The 21,950-nt window shown below is 36.8% G+C and overlaps 1 protein-coding gene across 1 annotated transcript in view; it reads left to right on the top strand.

Moving 5' to 3' along the window:
- Nucleotides 1–21,950, top strand: part of TBC1D5 (TBC1 domain family member 5) — a gene marked incomplete at its 5' end in the record, with an annotated part of 186,650 nt that overhangs the window by 23,102 nt on the left and 141,598 nt on the right. Inside the window, 4 exons of the mRNA XM_080611116.1 lie at nt 5,896–5,962; nt 19,667–19,775; nt 21,575–21,664; nt 21,768–21,839. Coding sequence (XP_080467242.1) covers nt 5,896–5,962; nt 19,667–19,775; nt 21,575–21,664; nt 21,768–21,839 — 338 coding nt within the window. The remainder of the gene's footprint in view (nt 1–5,895; nt 5,963–19,666; nt 19,776–21,574; nt 21,665–21,767; nt 21,840–21,950) is intronic.

Genomic DNA, 21,950 nt, shown 5'->3' with positions numbered 1-21,950 from the left:
GTATTGTCACTAGTTTTTTGGGGATATTATTTAGAATTTATATAGTTTAGGGCCAGAATTTTGGTGTTATTGTGAAGAATAAAAAATACCCATGCATTATTTTTCTGTTTTTACTAGTTCGTGTGTATCATAAAAATGTCATTTGACAAAGAAAAAATGTTTAAAGTTTAAAAAAAAAGCATGGCTTAATTGTTTTACACCTGAAAGAACCAGTGCAGCTGCAAGGATTTTTAGAGCAAACTAGAATTCCTGACTGATCTGTCATCTATAAAATGTGCAAAGAAAAATAGGTAGCTGTCATTAAAATTACATTTCAGCTTTCAATAACCATTTAATGAGTAGCGTAATTATATAAGTATGGTACCTCAAGTACTTCACTCAATAATTAAAAATAATCTCATCTTTAAAGTGAAAGCGCTATAATTATTATTTGACTTAACCAGGACCACTGTTATGATCTCCAGTGGCACCTCAGATTGTTCAAAGTGGTTTTGAAAGTATAAATTAAAATTGGATAAATCATTAAATTATTAAGCTTTAAATATGCTGAAAATGGATACAGCGTAGAATTTGGAAGTCATGTTATGAGAATTGACAACCTTAGACTGCAAGCATATATTTGTGTTAAAATTTTCCTTGTCTCTAATCATAAAACATTGCATTAATGATCGAGTGTTTTACATCAACCTGAACTTAAATTTTCACAACTCTTAAATATTCTTTTTTTTTTTTTTAACAACATTTAAACCTTTGATTAGAATACAAAATAATATATTAAACAGAGTGCAAACTCATCAGCAGAGAGATCTATCCTACATTTTGACACTTGTAAGCAGGGTGAATCACAGTTTGATTTCCTAAGTGGGATGGCTTTTATCATCAGTTCCTAAACCGCCAGCCATAAAACCCTTTCATAGCTGACATGAGATTAGTAGGTTGGTTAGCGCTATATAAATATACTTGTGTGTCCACACACAGACGTGTGTGTATACATACATACAGAAATATGTATGTATGTAAAGACATCTCTTTAGTATCAAAACATATTTTCAAAATAATAAAAATAGTTCAAGTATTTTTAAAAGTAGGAGTAGATCCATAGAGTAAGGAGATGTCACTCAAGCTTCTTGTCTTCATAGACTTTGAGCTGGTTGTGGTAGCATCCCTCCCCTTTATAAGATATCCTGTGCTGAATTTTTGCATCTCACAGAAAATAGAGAAACGTCTGATCCCTACATTGTTCTTCACGTATTTTTTTACTCTTGTTGAGCACATGCTTAAGCTCAGAGTGCTCGTTGTGCCTGCTGCGTACCCAGAGCATCTTCCCACCCTTGAGCTAGGGCTCTGAAATGCTGTCAAGTTTCTTCTTACTGCCGGAAGTGGAAACTGCACTGCACCTTGAAAAGAGAAGATAGCACACTATCAGCATATTATACTGTTAAAAATTAAAATAGAAAAATAGTGTGCATATTTAAATTAGGATTCTCTGTGTTACAGTTTCTACACATGGTTTTTAGATAATCTTCAGAAAGTATATTTGGCATCCTCCTTATTCTGGGTTCATCTATTTTATGGTACGTCTATAATCTCAAACATGTTCTCACAAGAAAACAGTTACTGCTAGTGACAAGCCTGTATATTCTGGGTGAATCTGGTACCCTAATAAATGTACAATTTACAAATCCTTCTCCATGCATCTCAGAAATCTAAAGCAGCCAGTGTTTGAAATGTTCTTTTTTGACTCGTTAGTAAAGCCATCAATTTTTAGTTATGAACATTCTCTTGAAACAGCCTCCAGCTCTGTCCAGTAGTCCCAACTACCCGAATCCTAGCTCCTTTTAGCCCTTGGTTTCCATGCACAAGAGCAACCTTTATTAAAATAGGGCAACAGAACTGAATTCTCTTCAGAGAAAGTGTTCATTCCCGGAATAGGGAGTTTCTCCAGTTAAAGAAGCAGCAAGAAAAGATATCCAGATGATTTTCAGTCCCTTTGGAAGGATACGGCCTTATTTTATTATTGTATTAAAACCAGTGACTGCTTTACTGCTGAAAGCTAGGCACCTTAGCGATATTTACTTTGATACTGATGCTTTTTATGGTACTGGTTGTTTCCCTTCTCTTTCTTCTGAAAGTGTGATAAGCTTTACTTTATTCTTTCCTCCCCCCCCCCAGCTTTTGCATTTGAAGTTTGGAAACCTTTTCAGGAATGTGGGGCAGGGTTTGCAGAGCATCCTCTGTTTCTTCAACAGAGCCCTTCTTCCCATTTTGAGTCTTGGAAGGGATCTAAAAATCAGGCTAATACTGAATCAATTAGGATTTTTAAAGAAGACGACAAACTCTGTTACCAGCATGATGAATCTTATATTCATAACTGTTCAGTATACATCCTTATTTTAAGAGAAAGTTGGGTCACTTGCTTGAGGAGGGGCCATGGATTCCCACAGCTTATTGTCATTAGTTGGTGAAGCACCTGTCGTGTTTGTTCTCAGTACTGCTGACAATGAAAACTTACCAGGATTTACTAGAAAACCATTTGGAAAAAGTAGGTAAAATTCAGGGACTCCTAAATCAATGAATACTTTGCACTTTGTAATTTTTGTTGTTTTCAGTGAAAGATATCTAAATCATCTTTCAAGATGTCATAATAAACTTAAAGGGGGTGGAGCAAGAAAATGATGACAGAAATGCCCAGTCTGCTAAGTCCTGGTTTTGAGAGCTGGATGTACCTAGTCCTATCCAGTTTTGGTAGCTGCTGCTAATGATACAATGGAGCAGCAAAAGCGCCTCTCAAAAATAAAACACCAACAATGAAAGAGATCAGCAATAACATATAAATATGAGATTTATTTACAATGGGTTTACAATTAAGAATGTTAAAGTATTGTGGTGGTCATTTCAATAGAGGAAATTATTGTCTTCTGAAAGAATGCTTCAGAATAAAGCAAGCTACACATGGAGTAGTTTGTGAAGGACAGCTCAGTGGATGTAGCAGCCCCAGGATCCCTCCAAATGGTCATTGTAGGATCCTGACAAAAGAACAACTTTTATCACCAAGATTCTGGTTTCCATTGTAGAGTCCTGTTGACTTAAATCAGGACAAATGGTTTAGTTGAAAGACAATAAAGGCTTTAAATTTTTTTGAGATATTCTTAAACCTTATTCTTCAGAAAAAAAGAGATCATGTTGCCATTATTGAAGAGAGTCCCAAAAGATATTTTTCAGCATATGAACTTAGCATTGTGAATGAGTTTTCTTTCTGAGTCTCGCTAGTGTGGTAGGTGAATGCTTAAGAGTTGTTTAGGTGTAAATAAGGCGCAATAGTGCACTCAGGACCTATTTTCATGTGCTGTATTTTTTTCAATTTGCAATTGCCCAGTATCACTGCACCTAGCCATATGGCTTTAAAAGAGATGGAACATAGCTCAGTCATGTCAGTGAGTGCTCAGGATCAGACGTGGAGATGGGCAATATATGAGAAAGCGTATTACTTAAAATTGTCCCAGTATGGGAGACTGTTTTCCAAGATACAAGGGACAGATGGTTATTAATAAGGGAGGGTTGTTTCCTGGATGAAATATCTGGTGTTATTAATTTAGTTAAAATTTAGTAAACAAAAGGCAGAACAATTAAGTAGGATTTCCATTTGCAAAATAAATTGAGAGCTAATCAGTGAAATTAACTTGGACGGAGTGATTTTAGGCTCAAACGTAATAGAGGTTTGGGATATATTTTAGACAATCGCGCAAAAGTTAATGAAAAAATGCATTCCGAATTTGATGAGAAAAAACACTTGGAAGGAAAGTTCTGTCAAAGTAAGTGATAAGTATTTTTTAAGGAATGGCTGAAGTAAGCAAAGATCTTGAAAGAAACAAAATCAGCTTCTTCTGCAAAGAAGGCTACCTCCTGGATATCAGAAAGTGTGGGGTTATAGTGACAATTAGCAGAAGTTAAGTTGAATTAGATCATTAACAAGAAAATATTACTTGAATTTGTAAAGAAGCTTTGAGGGGAAGAAAACTAGAACTATTGTGCAATGCGAATGGGCAAATGATATTTAATATACTTCAGGTGTGGTCTCAACCAGAAAAGTGTTAGTTTTCAGTAAAAATAAAATATTAGGCAAGGGCCTGAAAATAAAAAAGAATAAAAAATAAAAGGGTGTTGGGTATATATGATAAATTAGCACATACAATAAAGAGTAAAGAATGTGACTTGCAGAGTAAATGTCTTTCAAGAATACTGACAAACACTGCTGCATGGAACAATTTTTCAGTCTTAGTTCATGGCTGATAGCATATATGTGGAGGAGAAATGTAGTACCTGTAATTAGATTAAGAGAAAAAAAGTGTTGCAAAGCAGTTATATAGGTTGGCTGTTGTCTGTACAGGGCTTTAGAAGAGGAAAAAAAAGTGAACGGTGTAACTTTGATGCAGGGCTTTTGTTAAACAGGAGACTGTGCCCAGCTAAGCTGCTAGCCTTTGTAAATATACATTAAGGAAATATGTTAAGTCTGTCTGGACCTAAGTAAACCATCGGATGTGGTACTGCAGGAGATGTTATAAAATAGAAAGGATGGGGATTAGTGAAGTATAATAATTTAAGTTGAAGTGAGAAATGCAGATTTTAATGAATTTTTTAAAGTGGAGTTTGTGGTGGAACTGATCTTACACAATACTTTCATTTGTTGTCTTGCCACAAAGTGAGAAACTTCAGTAATAGATTTTAAGAAGAAAAGATATTAGAATATCAGATGCCGCGTATTACTACATAGAGAATATGCAGTATCCAGTGCAAGGAGACTCAGTTCAAATAGGATAGGTCATTTCTGAGGAAAATAGCAACAGCATGAAATAGTATGAAATACAGTATTGTACTAGCAAGATTTGCTACTGTAAACTGCAAACTTCTTTTGTAAATAAAAAATGGAGAGTAAAAATACAAGAGTGTTGGTGAATGATGGCTTTGAAACTGCAAGCTGATGTGGCATGACTGTAGACTGCATCGAGCAAGTTTTTTTGATAGTGAAGAAAACCACTGTTCAAAGAATAAACTGGTTAAACTTTAAGTATGCTGTCTACAGCTCCTGTCCCTTCTTTTCCATGTGTAAGGAAGACTGATTTAAACAAAACAGGGAATAATGAGCCTCATTTCAGGAAAAGACTGAAAGAACTTGATTTCAGTAAGCAGAACAGAGGGCACAAAGATGTGCAATGCTGTCTGTAAATGAATTATGGAAATACACAGGGGCATAGAAGAATTACCAAGCTAAATGACAGATTGGGCAAGAATAAATAAAAAAGGATGTGGATAAATTTCATTTGAAAAATAGATTATTGTTCCTGCCTTTTGACAGTCCTTCAATAGTAGTTACTATAGAGAGGAAGGTTTCCTTGTAATCCTCTGTTTCTATGAACGTCGCTGATCTATGTATAAACAGCCCACGGGATGTAAAACAAGATGTTTTGCAGACGTGTTAAGTAGTTTCAGAGAAGCTTTAAACTTGTGCTAGGACGAAAAGTACCTCATACCATACAGTCACAAAATAAATGAACTTTTACATTCTTTGGCTTAAAAATCAAACTCATCTATTTGTATGGTATACATCTATAACCTTATACTAGTAAAACTGTGTTTAGTTAGGTCCTCAAACCAAAACTTCAAGTGAAATTAAATCTCGATTTTCAGAACATTTAGACTCCAAATTGAACATGGAGGCTCATTGTCTCTCTTGCCAGCTGTAAGAATTTTAAGATGTAGAGTTGAGACTTACCTATGTGAGTTTTGTTGTAAACTAAAATTGCAATATATGGTAAAATCAACTGTGATTCTCGTCAATATTGTGGGTTTTATTATCAGGGTTTTTCTTGTAACTGAAGTGTTTTATTTTTGTATTAGGAGGATCAAATGAAAATGGAAGCACACACCACACTTCAGATTCGGATGGAACATTTATTTCTTACAGGTTGGTAGTTTTCTATATTTTCTAATTTTTAAAAGTTTGAATATAATAAGCAGCATAATATATTTAAAGCAAAAGATATATTTAAAGCAAAAGAACAGATCCATGTATTTTAAGAGTATTGTGCACACTAAATTGCAACAGTCAGGAGACTAAAGGATGGGAAGGATTTCATTAAGTAATGATTTCAAAAGTTTTCTGCGTTTTTTTTTTTTTTTTGAGAAAGCTGTTCAAAATGCTTAACTAATGACAGTATACTGTGTTTATAAGCCTAAATAATTTTAAGGGATTTTTTTTCCCTCCAAGGAAAAGTAGAAATTCTCACCTAAACTCGTATCAGCTAAGCTAAACACTGAAATACTTAACTCACCAGGGATCACCTTTCTGATCTTCTCCAAAGTAACTGAATCTGTGATCCACATAGAACTCTGTTCCAGGTCAAAAAACAGAGTCAGGACTTCTTAAATTTGAGGTTTTCTGACAGGAAAATAGTTTTTCAGTTCTGTTGGTCGTAAATACCAGTTGAAGAAGCATGAGGCTGAGTAACTTTCTGCAGCACTGTCACTGAACTTGAGTCTTGCTTGGGTACATACCAGAGGGGATCTTGCACTTGAAAGCACAGAAATCAGCAGATGTGTAGGTCTATCTTTCAGCCAGCAAAATGCCTCCTCTGCTACAGATGCTAAATCCGTGTCCTTGTGACTGGTAATTTAATAGTGAGATTTGTGCTAACCAGAATGACTGCATCTGATTTTGATGCCTAAGTACGGCAAAATGAAACAAGCTTACCACATGATTATTTTGAATTCATTTAGAGAACAATAATGGATGGCATCTTTTTAATTTTTTTTGCTTGTAGTCTACTGGAGTCTGTACTTCAAAGAGATGTAGGCAGGCAGGAGAAACCTGCCTGTTTGCCTTGCCCTGGGAATATTGCACCATCTTGCAGGCAGTGAGCCATGCTGGGCTCGAGGAGCCTGTTGTAGGCTGGAGACTGAAAGGTTGCTGAGAAGAGCAGGAAGAACACAGCCTGGTCTTGAGGATGCTGAAAAGAAAGACTTTTTGTAAGGATCTAGAGGGAACAGCAAAGAGTTTGTTGCGATTCAAGTGCTCAGAGGAAGCTTCTGGACTGAGAGCAAGGTTGGAAAAAATGGTGTACCTTCAGGGACTCAGTGGGACAGGGAGGTTTGATTTACAAATCTTTCCTATTTTCTGTATCCTAGTAAGTCTGCTCTAATGAAACCTACTTTGTGATGATATAAAACCCTTTGAGGGTAGTTAGCATGTTCTCTTTGAGAAAAATATGTTAGCAAATCCATTCCAGGTTTCTGCCTGACTCTATTTCTTGTCATATTTGTTTTCTCTGTGCATGCAACATACTATCTAAGTTAAAAGAAGGGCTCAAAAATACCACCCAGAATAACCTCTGTGGTTTTTAGGTGAGAAGTGTATGTAGATACAGAGACCATGGAGCAATCTCTGAGAAATAGGCAAGAAAGAATTTAGCCAGATCAGCAGAAGAAAGGAGTTGAGAGTTCTCTCTGCCATAAATTCCAGGACATTTATTCTTGAAAGTCATCAACGCTTGAAAAAGAAGCAGCCAGCTCCAGATAGGCTCTGGTTCCATGATTGTGTAAGCTGTGGTGCTGGGGTCCGACTCTTTCTTCCTATCCCTTTTCTACTTTGCAGTAGCACTCTCAGTGAGCCAGTCCAGGGAGCTAACCTAGGCAAACCTATTCATTCGTTATAGGGAGAGGTTTCTGATTACTTGATTCACAGAGTTCACCTGCCAGAGGTTCGGATGGGTATCAATGCCAGTGCAAGGAGGGTAGCTAGAATGGACAACTAAAAGTAAGTGGAAGGACAGAGCATGGTTCCATTTACTTAAGGCAGCCTAAACTGTAGTGAATCCTCAGCCATCTTTAATGCTCCACAAATAAGTGGAGGCTAAAGCTGGTCTCTTGTCTCCATATTCCTTAGTCCAAAGTGGACGTAATAAATGCGACTTTGGCTACGTTGCTACGACTTCACCAGAATAATAATCGTATTCTCTCAGTGAGGATTACAGCCCAACTTACAAAACTGAAGTTAATGAGTATTTTAAAAGTGGTCCCATATATCTCTGCCAGAGTATTATTGTTATAACTAAAGGCAAGATGATAAAGCAAGATAGTGCAGTATATATATGTGGGGAGTGGGGTATATTTATGCACATGTATATATATATATGTATATATATAAAAGAAATCTCTGACTTCCAATAGTTGGCAAGCTACCACTGTTATTAAGTAGCATTACAGTGTTTAAGGTGTAAAATGAATATTTTCTGCTCAGTGACAAGTAACTCCCATCATATAATGAGACTGGCTGTAAATTTGCTGGTTGGGTTGAATATTCTGTTGATAGTTATAGTTCTGGGCTGCATGTTAAGTAAAAATGAGCAGCTAATACCTTATGAAAGACACAAAGTGAATCTTAAACTGCCTTGAAAGGTAACGATGGTAAATGGTTCTTATTTCTTTAAGGACTCATTAGAGATTTGGACTTATTTTAGTATACTGTCAATGAATATTGTTATAATAAGTTAGTAATATGGTAAAACATGATAGTGTTGTTTACCCAGTGTGTTTCAGTCTTTCGTATTTAAAAAATACTGGCCAGTGAATTTTTGCCTTAGAAGAGGCAAAGGCATCTTTGAATCATGGTAGATGTCATGCCTGCAGAAGGCTAATATATACAAAATGATATTGAACATTTTTACTGAAACAAAAGACGTTTTATGCTTTATCAGGAGCAGTCTCTCTACAATTCATTTAGAAGAAGAGACAACTCTGAATGTTTAAAAATATTTGAATGTGAATGTTTTACTATTAAAACGCTCTTTAGAGCATATTGTTTTAATAACAATAAAAAAAATGGAGGGGGGGGTGGTACTTGATTCCAACACTTTCTATTTTAAAAGACAATTTTACACTTTCCAATACAAGATCTTTCCAATACAAGATTCTGAGTGTGTGTGTTTCTTAATAAAGGACGTCAGATCACTGTTCTTTCATATATTTACAATGCTCAGAACTATTTGTACAGTTTTATTTTTAATATGATGGTGTCACCTTAGAATTTGTGACTCTTGCTTGTGTTGATCATGGCACAGATTTAATACTGATTATGTTCACTTAGTGAGCATTTCCCTTTAGGTCATAAAGTTTGTAAGTAATGTAAGTGAAAAGCACCTGTGACTGGCACATATTTCTAAATATGAGTTTGTGAATGTGTCCTGTGAGGTCATGGAGAATTTTCTAGTTGGTCATCAAGCTCCGACTGAAGTATTCTTTGTGTATGTCCTGGGTTTAGCAGTAGCAGTCACTTTTTCTCCTTCTTAGTAGCTGGTGCAATGCTGTGTTTTTGACTTTCGGCCTGGGGATAGTACTGATAAAACCGATGTTTTCAGTTGCTGGTCAGAATGTGTACCCTGACCAAGGACTTTGTGAGTCTCATGCTCTGCCAGGGAGGAGGGGAAGCCGGGAGGAAGCAGGGACAGGACACCTGACCCAAACTATCCAAAGAGGTATTCCATACCACAGCACGTCATGCCCGGGGATGTAACTGGGAGCTACCCGGAAGGGCACTCTCTGCTCAGTCGGGCTCATTTTTGGCGGGTGGTATTGTGAATATATCTTCCCTTGTTATTTCTCTTATCATTATTATTATTGGTGGTAGCAGCAGTGATTTGTGTTATACCTTAGTTACTGGACTGTTCTTATCTCAACCTGTGGGAGTTACATTCTTTCAGTTCTCCTCCCCATCCCTCCAGGGGGTTGGGGAGCAGAGTAGAAACTGCATGGCTGACTTGCTGACTGACTTAAACCACGACAGTGTACTGGGTAAGAAGATTTCCTAATAAGAAATTATGAAAATTATTTCCTAGAACCATGTCATCAAAAGTAGAAGCTCACTATTAGAAAAATTTGAATAAGAATTTAGAGGAACTTTAAAGCATGAGAAACGTGAGGAAAGTATTTCAGCTCCGCTCTGGTGTGTTATTTTACTGCTTTGTTTAAAGCCTTTTCTGGATGTGCAAGTTGTCCAGACTTCACCAGAAGAAAAAGAAAACTAAGCGTGGGTCTCTAGTTTCAGTATCTGCAGTGCAGTGCCACTTGAAGGTAGAAATACTGTCTTTCTCCTGCCTTCCCAAGGGCAGCTGACCTTCTCCTCGCCAAAGAGGTGAACCCCTTGCCAGCACATATGACTACAGACTATTACATTAATCTGTTTAGCCTCAGTACCAGCTGCTTGCATGTTTTTAATTATCTTATTAGATGGTATAACAGTGACCTATGAAATAAAATGAAGGTGAGTATTTTTTAACTTTATTTTACAGGCTATTTTTCTAAATATATTTTAATGACCTAATTATGACTTTTAGGGAGAGCCATTGATGCAGACATTCAATTTGGCTGATAGAATCTAACATCTCAAGGACACTTATTTTCTTCCAAGGTGGATTCATACATTAATACTGCTTCTAATAAATATATAGCCTAAAAAAAGATCACTTTTCATACTTGTGTTGTTAACTTACTTTATGATTCAGAAACCTATGACTACTATGCTGGATAATTTCTTGATACATCTCTGCACTTTGTATATAAGTTTAATTTCTACTCTGTATATCAAGATAAAGTTCCTTCCCTTGTGGATCAAACTCCATGACAAGTGATGATTGCTCGAAGTTGTGGGTTATATAGACAATGGATATTCCTCCTCCTGCTAATATTTCAAATAGGCAGAAGATCTAGTATAAGAAAGACTTTAATTTTCTGTTTTTGTCCCTGACTTCTTACAGAATCTACTTACCAGATGTTTTCTTTCTTACTGCAAAAAGGCAATGTGGTCCTGCTGGCTGAGGCATGTTTCTTGTGTGCCAGCCAACAACCGCAGGACTGATACTGAGCATACAGAAGAAAGACGGAAAGGGGTGCAAGCTGTTCCTTACTGTTCCTATCCCCTTCCAAAAGTGGGTAGTGAAACTAGTTTGATTCTTCTTTGACCTGTGGCTTTTCTTGGCAGCTGAGCCTCTGTCCTGATATGTTAAATATAGTGTGAAGATGTCGGCAATTTATATACCTTCACCTTGTGGAAAAATCTATTGGGAAGCAGCCCTTTTACATCTACACAAGCTTATTTAGTCTTGTTCGTATGCAGGTGATATTTCTTTATTTTTAAGCCACCCCTGTGCAGTTATATCCTATTATTTTCAACTTTGTCCACTCTGTGTCCACACATAATCAAGAGCTGTAAAGAACAAGCTTATTTCTAATGGGTTTTTCAAATATTTTGGGATACAAAAATTTGGGAATAGAAGGCAAAACAGTGAAGTGGCACTGCGTCTCCACTCTGTAAGGAGGATTCTCAGCACTTGCATCCTCCTCTCTTTCCACAAGGAAGTAGTAAAACTGTCATCCATATTTGTTTTGTCTTACCTAGAATCATTTTCTAGATGCCGGTGTGGTTCATGCCATTTATGTGCAAAGGGGCCTCTTTGCACCAAAAGGAAGTTCTGCTTGACCAACTTGATAACCTTGTGTGACTGGCCTGGTAGGTAAGGGGAGAGCAGTGTATGTTTTCTTCATGGACTTAAGGAAGGCCTTTGACACTGTCAGACATAAGATCTTCAAAGACAAGCTGTTGATATATGGGCTGGATAAGCACAGTGCAGGTGGGATGAAAACTGTCTCAGAGGGATCAGTGGCACAAAGGCAGCTGGTAACAAGCAGTGTACCCCAGGTGTCAGTGCTGTTTAACATCTTTGTTAATGTTTTTGATGATGAGGCAGTGTACTCACAGCAAGATTGCAGGTGACATGAAACTGAGAGAGGTGGTTTTATACACAAGATTGTTGTGCTGCCATCCAGAGAAGCCTTGGCAGGCTGGAGAAGTGGGCTGACAGGAAGTACAGCAATTTTAACATAAAGTACTGAGAAGTCCTGCAAATGGGGAGGAAGAACCCAAGGCACTGAGGTATGCTGAGGGGTGGAAAATACCATGGCAGAAAAGGACCTGGGCTCCCAATGAACTTCAAGTTGAACGTGAGCCAGCAATGTGCTCTTGCAGCAAAGGCAGCTTGAAGGTTTTCCTTTTTTGTAAGCACCGTTAATCCCTTAGTAAACTTGATAGGAAAGAAAGTAACCCAGTGGAATTGGGTTTTCATTTTGGCCCCAAAACATTTCACCATTCTTCCTCCTAACACAAAATCTGGCACTAATAAATTTGAAATACTTATTAGAAGTTCTTAAGGTCTGTAGGTCTAAGTAATGCAGTGAAATTCATCAGTGTCAATTTATAACTCAGAACCCGCATCGTCTTTGCAGCAACATGATTTAACACTGACAGGTGAATGGCATTAGGTTTTTCTTGATGCTAAAGTATACTTTTTGAGATCTTGATCATGCTGATGTAAGCTTCTAGTCCATGAGATGTGCAGTGACGTAAAAGCAAGAACATCTGCCACAGAACTGGGAGTGAGCTGTTGGTTGAGTTTAGCAACAAAAGAACCTGGAGAAGAGCTGTTCTTTCCTACATAGTACCTCAGTGCCCCCACTAGCTCAGTGGGCATTTAAATGGAAGAGTTGTGTACTGCACCTTTGTAACAGAACTTCTGAAGATTAAACCAGAGAGCTTGATTTTGCTATACTCTGCTCAGAATGCATCTGATGAGTGCTTTCATTTTGGTTATTAAAAAAAAAGCAAACCATCACCACTACCTAGAACTGTATGTAAAACTTGAATGCAAGATGGCACATTTGAGGAATTAGTTTTTAATACAAAGCTGCTTGAAGACAAAAAGTCTCTAATAAGCCTTTTGTCTTACACATTATAAACATAATGTATAACTGGAATAAATTTAAAGAGCAAAGACTCGCTTTTAGTGAGACTATGTGGTTTTTAATTATGGCAATAAAACCTGGTCAGTTCAAGAGATTAAAGTTATATCATGAAATCATTTACTCATTTTCTTATGTCATTTAATGCAAAATGGGCAAATTTACAAAGTTGAAGTGTAACTAGCAATATTAGCTAGAGTTTTGTATTCATCATCCTGCACGTTATAAAGTCATCCAAGTTTTGAAATTGGGTGCATATTTTTAAATATTGTAATTTCTTTGACAGTTCTAGACTTGCTTTAGTCAGGTGTGAGTAAGCAGAAACATCTTGGCATTTTGAGGCATATTCCTGCAAAAAGTACCTCCCCTCTCCCAGTTTCTAGTTACATCCAGTTTCTAGTTTGATGATTTGTAGATGTTGTGGTTTAACCCCAGCTGGAAACTAAGTACCACGCAGCTGCTCATGCAGCATCAGTGTATTATCAACACTATCCTCACACCAACTCCCAAACACAGCACTGTACCAGCTACTAAGAAGAAAACTAAATCTATCGCAGCTGAAACCAGGATAGTAGAGCTGGAGCTTTTAACTTCTGTTATATACTAGGGGATACTCTTAACTTTCCTCCTTCTTAAGGAATGCATGTCTGTCTGTATAACAAGGCTGCATGCATGTGAACACACAAAATTCACAGAGCTTTGGTTAGCTGTGGATATGAATTAGCAGAAGGGTAAAATAGCAGACGGGAACTCTAATCATGAGAACTAGAAAGTAAACGTTCTACATGTACATGCAAAGGATTTCAAAGGTGTTGGGGGTTTTAAAGTAGAAAGCCTTGATTGCAATTTTTAGCAAATGAGTTACAATACAAAAATAAAAATAATTGAATAGACTATCTACATTTTGTTTTGCCATTCTGTAAATCTGTGCATAAAAAGTAGAGGAGAACGAGCTGATGAAATTTAGACTTCAAAATGGCTGTAGCAAGGATACTGCTACAAAAGCTAAACAATTACAGAGTTAGAAGTGAGGTGTTCTCCCAGGGCCAAACCTGACTCTTTGGCTGAGAGCCACCAAGGAGAATTGGACAATTTGGGGTATGGAGAAAGGTATCTCGGGGTTCTGCATCAGATCCAGTGCTGTTAGGAGTGGTGCTGGCAAAGTGTCACCCTGCCAGTGTGGCCTTATTTCAGTTCCCTGAACTGCACTGCACATACACCAGGAGCTTAAAGAGCATAGCTAGCTAATAACCTTAATTTTTTGCTGGAATGTTTACCTTAAGAAAGTGATTTTACCTTTCTTCACTCAAACCTTTTTAACTCTGTGGCAGCCAAAAACAGATGAAACCTGAACTGTTTAGAAAAATCTGCCCTTTGAATGTTGAGCCTCCCAGCAGCACAGCCATGCATATTCACACTTACATGGCTGTTAACTCTGCCTTGTATCCTGAGGCAGGACTTTGGGAAACAGAGGAAAATACATATATTTTCCAAGCAGATTGATAAGCCTTCACATTAAGGCTGTCAAGTGGATTTTCAGGGTAGCAAATAAAAAACCGTGTGTTTCAGAAACGTGTTTTTAGAAACTTACTGCTTATTACTTGATACTGCCTTTCAATTGTTTTTTTTCCCCCTGCTTTTATAGAATTAACTCTGGTTTTATTACATTCCTGGCTGTTGCCTCAGTTTTTTTTTTCAACTGTTGATTTTATGGCATAATAAATAATACAAACTATGCATGTTTCTGGATTTATGCAGTATGTTTAAAAAGAATTGCTGCCTCTACTTAAATATAGGTACTACATTTACTTATTGATGTTCCTATCAATAAACACCTCATATTATGAAACATATGACATGATAATTCAATAATTTCTTTTCTTTGTGATGGCCTGTTCAGTAGCCTGTTGCTTTACTGAGTGCCTCTGGGGAGCCGAGTTTGGGTCTCAACAGTTTAAAAAGCACATTCTGAAGACGAACCAAAAATGGTATGAAAAAATGGAATTGGCTTTTCTGAGAGCATGCATGCACACCATTTTGGTTTAAGATGGTTTTGCCAATGCTAGCAGCACTGCTCAAGAATTTTCTTTGGATCTCTATGAGACTATCAATTTTATCCTTTAATATTGGTCTAGAGGGTGGAATAAGCTTGAGCTTTAGATTGAAATCTTAAATATGTATGCTAATGTTCACACCTTTTAGTAGTATTGCAGTATTTTACCATGTACTGAGAAATATTCTCTGTCATCAAATGTTGTAAATATTATATTGGTTTTGTTTCAGCATGGACACAAAAAAAGGCATTTTAAAACGTGGCATACTTGGAATATTTTAAAAATGCATGAGACAAAATACCGATACACACTGGTTAATGATTTGATAATACTGGTTTCTTTGTAACCCACAGCTTCAACTAAAAGCAAAGCAATTATGAACAGTAATATTCACCTGGTAGGTCTGATCCCTTACAGTCCCAGGAGTGAATCTTTGCCATTTTTCAGTGACATAGATTGTAGTTTGATGTGCCTATTCACATTGTTACATTTCTATGGGTTTGAGTGTCTCCCACAGAGTTTGATGTTGCCTGAACATCATAGTACAAAAATGCTTCTTACAGTAGCTTTAACCTTTAGAAATATCTGCATTTGTACCCATCAGCAGCTTTATCCTGTAAATCAGTAAATGCAGAAGTTACCTAGCAGTGGTTACCATCTGTACTGTACCACTCTTTCTCCACTGTATTTCTTCCTTTTCTGAACAGAGTTCGTTTTTTTTTTGTAAGGAGCTTAGGTGGGCTACTGTTGCATTCATCTGCCTGTGTACTTCAGTGCATTGGTTTTGCCATTATGCTGCAGACTGAAATTTAGCAGCAGAGCCAGAGGCTGATGTTCCACTACTATTAGTGTGAGAAAGTCTTCATTACCTCTTCCTAACACTACCACAGCTAAGTGTTGCCTCAATAAAACTCTGGAACTACTGTTTCAATTCCAGAATTAGTTTCCAGGTCTCTTGTTATATTATTGGTGTCACGCATTCTTAAAGAGTTTATAGTTGCTTGCTTGTCTATGGCTGGGCAATGGTGGCTTTCCAGTGTTCTTTACTAAGATGCTTTAGCGTATAGCATCGTTGGGGATTAAAATACTTTTTCAAAAATGGTATTTAAGTGCATGTAGAATTTTACTTACACTTTCTGATGTAAAGTCCTGCTCATTGTGCTTTCTTCCTCACAGTGCGTTGACAGAGACATTTCTCTTCCCAGTCTTTTGACTTTTATCTCAGAAAATCCAATGCTCGTAATTGTCTTAGAAGCATCAGATCTACAAATCATGTCCTGTTGGAAAGAAAAAGGATAATAAATATGCTTGTATATGGTTTGCTAGGAGATCAGGCTTATTTCTTATAAGCAAGTAAGTATGTGTACTAGAGCAGAGCCCAGCATAAAATTCTTTTGCAGACAGATTCAAACTTGTAGTTATGACAAAAATGCATGCTTCAAAAGATGGAAAGGAACAGATGAGGGCTAAGAACAAACCTTTCAGAACAAATCTGTAACCTTCATCCCTTCCACTGATTTGCTTGCTTTTTCATTCATACATATTGAGCACTTTTCCCACTTCAGAGTAATGCAACTGTCCCTAACTCATGCCAATAAGTACTTTACATTGGACGGGTACAGCATATGAAATTTAAGTTTCCGAAAGAAACATTAATCCAATAACTTTTTCCTTGTGCAGGTTTTGTACTATGAAGACTTTACAATAGATATAGTAGTATATTAGACAGAATATTTAAATAAGAATAAGAAATGAAAAATATGCACAAAATAACCAGAAAACTTTAACATTGGCATTTGCCTTTGTTTTAATTGTACAAGCTAGAGGTAGTATTAACACATGATTATGCATTTAATTTTCCAGTTTGATTAAAAACAATTGCATGTGCTTATTCGTAGTTTAAGTGGTTCCAATTGGCTCTTGTAGCCTTTCACTTCAGTGAAGCAAATGGGATGTGGTAGACTTGAGTTCCAATCTTCATTGCTCATTTCACTTTGACCAATGAGTTTTCTGCAAGCCTGGGTTAACAAAGCTCATAGGTATTAGTTTACACAGTAGGGCTATATCATTAAAAAAATTATCCTTTTAGAATTGATAGCTTGTTGATATTACACAGTGTTACTATTATTGAAACAGTCTCTAGAATCGTAAGGCTTAATTTATTAGCCTTCGTTCAAAATATTTGAGAAATGAATTAGTGAATGCTGTTCCAAAAGGATTTTAGATATCATTCAGCTCTACTAAAAATGAAGCAGATTCCAGCTTCCAAGTCTTTTATTATTTTTTTTTCAGTTGCTTATAACTTTTCTTTTTAGTGATCCCAGCAGCCAAGGGGGGGTGCAGGGGAGATACAATCTTGCCAAATTTCTTTTGGCTGTTTTAAATGTAATTTTGTTCAAAACGTGCTTGGAATTGCATTACAAATTAAAAAAAAAAAAAAAAAAAAGAGAGAGAAAGGAAGAAGAAGACAAAGCACAGTATCGGCACTAATACCATTTAAGAAGTGTTGAAATTACTCTCTTACTGTGTAGCAATCACTCCCAGCAGTTGGTGAAAAAAATAACCTGGAGAGTTTCTTTCCTCTGTTCATTCTGTTCACAGTTACACTGGTTGAAACCTTTTGCTAACTCAGCTGACACACCAGCATTTTCAAAGACGTTGTGGGAAAAGACGTTGTGGGAATGTCATCCGCTTGCAGAACAATGTGAATAGCTTCAGAGGCTGACCTGTTGTGTGCACAGGGGAATGTGTCACTCTTGAAGAATCACTACCTTAGGGAGGCGCCTTGGCAGTAGTTATAATGGCCAATAATGCTACAAAATTTACAATGGCAAATGAAGAATATTATACATGATAGAAACAGGAGGGTTACTTAGATAGGCATAATATACTGTAGTTACTGAAGTATAAATGGCTGTGAAAGAAAGGTCCAGATTTTTCTCAAGCTGTGTCTGCTATATACCATACGTTGTATTTAAAGGAGACAGAATCATGGTAAACAGTTGTAGACAGCTTGGTGCAGGACGTGAGGATGTATGGGAGATAGGGGGGCAGTGGAATGGCCAGAGAGTCTGACTAGGAGAATGGGGGATGTGGCAGGAAGGAAGGAATCTGCCCCACACTATTGGAATTACTTGCTGCTATGTTGGTCATTTGAGAATACTGGCAGTTGCCAGAAGCTAAAAACAGCCCTAAGCCCTGCAAGCTAACACTGTTTTAGTCATCTTTGGTCTTATCTGGAGTACCTTTGCTTTTCAAAGTCATTAATAATCAAGACCCAGAAGTAAAAACTCTTTTTTTGTTGTTTTTGAAAATGGTCCTAGCTGAAAGGTGATGCATTCACAAACGCAGTGCTTCTGGTCTCAGTGTGAATAGTGAGCACAGCTTGCTCCATCTCAGAGGAACAGGAACATAATTTCCTGGCTTGCCAAGTCCGTACCCCAACTGTTCTCCGCAAGTGTATCTTATAATTCTGTTCTGGAACTGTGAAATTTTTACCTAAAACAAGTTTTAAAAAAACTCACCCTCACAACTCAGCTTAAAAGGCTGAAAATTATCTAACCTTACTTTGCATATATTTAGGGCAGCTTGCAAAACCAGAGTTTGTTGGTGTTTAGTATAACCCACTCTGTGACCTTTCTTAGCGAAGGAAATCTAGTGAGATCTTACCCTGGAGTCATAGTAGTAGTTTCCCTCTTTCTGATTTCATTTGGTCTCCCAGGGAGAAGTAATAGTCTCCCATGTGACAGTGGGAGAAGGAGATGTTCACCTTAAGGACATGGACTGAAAATAAATCTAAAACACATTTCCTTGCACAGAACCCAGCTCCTTACACTGAAATTACCCTTTGAATTTTAAAGGGGTTGCAGAGTCTGTGAGCAAGTCTTGGGCTACTAAGACCATCAAATGGCTTATACTGTTCTTGTATATTTCAGTAGAAGGTGCGGGAAATACAGATTTAATTCTTTTATTCAAACTCAGTAGATGGTTTGGGACAATTAATTTCCAATTGTTTCCCAGTAGAGCCTATTTACTTGTATATTAATGAGGCACAGGTGTTAGGCCCCTGGTGCCTGCATGCCTGGGAGGCATATTTAGGTTGTTTATCTAGTCAGCCATAGGTACTGCAAGGTACTCAAGCTTGCCTTCAACAGTTTATACAGTGAGGCTTTTTAATTTTTTGATGTTTTTTTAAAATTTGCTGGCACCTGTTAAAATTTTAAAACTGATCATGTAGAAAGAAGTAGGAGTGATTTCAACAGTAAATAGCACTAAACGTTGAAGAAAGTCGTCTTCTATGATGCTTAACTGCCCAGCTTGACGTTAGGAAGAAAAGAAGGCTCATTTAAGCAAATACGTCATGTGAGGAGCTAATACAGTCACCAGTATACTTTTTTGTTGCATATTTTTGGAATAGGTACTTCTTTGTCTACAGCTGAAACATGAATGTGCTTATATTAATATTCATTTTTCTTGTTTATTCACTGAACTGCAGTACCAACATTTTAGAGGAAATGGAATAGCCTCCATAGACATTATGAATTTCAGTAGCTGGCATAATTATAGCGATCTACATATTCATTAAATCCAAAGAAGAAATGTGTCCAAAAAGACAGCCATGCGTTTAGAAGTGGTACACAACTAAATATATACATTAAAAAAAAGTTCCTTTCCTAGCTTATCAGATATTGTGTAATGTCATATAGTCCTTAAATCAGCTAAAGCTTGTTTTTTGTTTAAATGTTCATTCCTTTTGGTTTTGCACACAGCAAAGAATGGGAAGAACTATTTGTAAACAACAATTACTTGGCAACTATACGGCTGAAGGGGATTAATGGGCAGCTGAGAAGCAGCAGGTTCCGTAGTGTTTGCTGGAAGGTAAGAAGAGAAAATATTTATTTACAGTTTGTGGTTGCAATATATCAACACATTACGTGATGCGCTGGAAGATTATTGATGCAAAGAATCATGAATTTTCCGACAGACTTCATCCCAGTGTTTTCCTACTCATTCTTATAATTCACAGGGCATTTTCTAATCATATTGAGTTGCCTTAAAGCTGAATTGCAGGTGATAGCAAAATATTCCTAGGAAAGAATATCCTTGTGCTGGGTGTTGTGTTTAGGATTGAGTGCCACACATCATCTCCTCTCAGTCTCTCTGCAGTGAAGTTGTGCACTGGAAATAAAAATGAAGTTTTGTCTCAAAATTTATGTTTTGTGGAACTTGGGGCTCCTTTAAATTCAGTCTGATGCTTCTGCTAGCAGCTTTTCCCAATGAAATGAGATAGTGAAGACTGAATAGAAAAGGAAGTCAGATCTTCCAGTATTAAAACACAACAGGTCCTCAGAGGTCTCTTACTATATTTTTTAAAGTTGCAGGAGAAGGAAGAGAGAAAGAAAGCAAAGTAATACTTTGATGCTATATAAAGTCCAAAATAATTTTGTTGCACTGGCATCAGGTCTTCCCTTGTGCACTAACTATGACAGTAGAGAACATTTTCCCTAGTAGAGTTACTGTATGTTAGCACTGATAATTCAAATTACCTCACTTGGAATTTCTCAATCTTCACTTTGGCATAAAGACCTATAAAAAGAAAATGAAAATACTCTTTGTATATGAATGAAAGAAATTTGAAATTTGAAATGTATATAGCACTGAACAAATTTAAAGTTAATGAAAATACTTTCTTCAGGAGGCCAGATGAATGTATGCCACAAGCATACATATGCCACCAGCCTGCTTCTTCTTGAGCCTGTAAATTAGGAGGCCATAACTCAAAACCCTGAATAAGAAAAGCATCAAGTCCTTCACTGTCCACTAATTAAGCTGAGGAGTGTTTTTGTTTTAGAAATCAGGTTGGTTTTATTTTCATGTCCAGATATGGGTTAGGGCTCTGGTTTAGGCTGCCTGTTTTAAAAATATTATCTATGTTTTTGTTAAGTTCTGAAATATTTTTAGTAATTTGGGAATGTTTTTTGTTAGCATTTACTGTTTCTTAACACTTTATAATGTGTAAATAAAAATATTTTAAAAACAAGAAAATACTCTGTGTTTTTCTTTATTTTCTATGCAATCAAATGTTATTTTCCAATAGATTCTAACCGTTTTTAAACAGAAATGTGAAAGAATTGTGATGTAGGCATTCTCAAAGACTTCTTGCAAAATTGACTCTCTTAATTGTCTTGCAGAATTCTAGAGTATGTTTCATTTCTATAGATTAAGATTTTCCCTTTCCACATAGGTAGAACAAATCTCTGAGTGTTTATTTTCTGCTCTGCATTCATGCTTGATTTTAAGCAAGTTACATTAGGTCATCAATGTTCTGTAAATAGCTTCTAGTTTTGTATCTTTATTTTCATTTCTTTGCATTTTCTTTCTGCTTTTGAAGTCTCAATCAAGTCTCCTGAAGTCGTAACAGTTTACAAAGCTTGTGTTTGTGGCTTCAGTTGTCTTTAATACTTTATTTCGTACAGTAGAACTGCTACTATTTCTGCCTTCGTATTTATTGACAGGAATATAATAAAGCCGGGGTATCTTATAGGTCTCTGCTTTCTTCTTACGTGTAGAGTACTTGCTTCTCCTTGCTGAGATGGTTTATGCTGTCTGATAGGATTTATATGAAAAGCTTTGTTAAATTTATGAAACTTAATGGATTCATCTTGTTTTGTTGATAGTTGTTTCTGGAGGTTCTACCCCAAGACAGAAGTCAATGGATTAAAGCCACTTCAGACTTAAGAACTTCTTACAATAAGATCAAAGAAATTGTAAGTTGGCACAAAACAGGTTCTCTACTCTCATACTTTGACTTAAACATTAATACTTAGAGTATAGCAGAAGAGGATTTGATTTTTTTCTCTTTTTACCCAGCACATTACAAACCCTCGGAAAGCGGGACAGCAAGATCTGATAATCAACAACCCACTGTCTCAGGATGAGGGGGTGAGTTGACCCTTGTTTCTATCAACACAGGTGCTACTAACACTATCATCATCATCATTCTGACACAAGTTGAGTTCTTGCTGAGGAAAGCAAAACAGCAGGTGCTAAAAT

The sequence above is a fragment of the Psittacula echo genome, assembly GCF_963264785.1.
Source record: "Psittacula echo genome assembly, chromosome: 2".
Taxonomy (NCBI): Eukaryota; Metazoa; Chordata; class Aves; order Psittaciformes; family Psittacidae; genus Psittacula; species Psittacula echo.
This window is presented reverse-complemented; position numbering and strand designations above follow the sequence as displayed.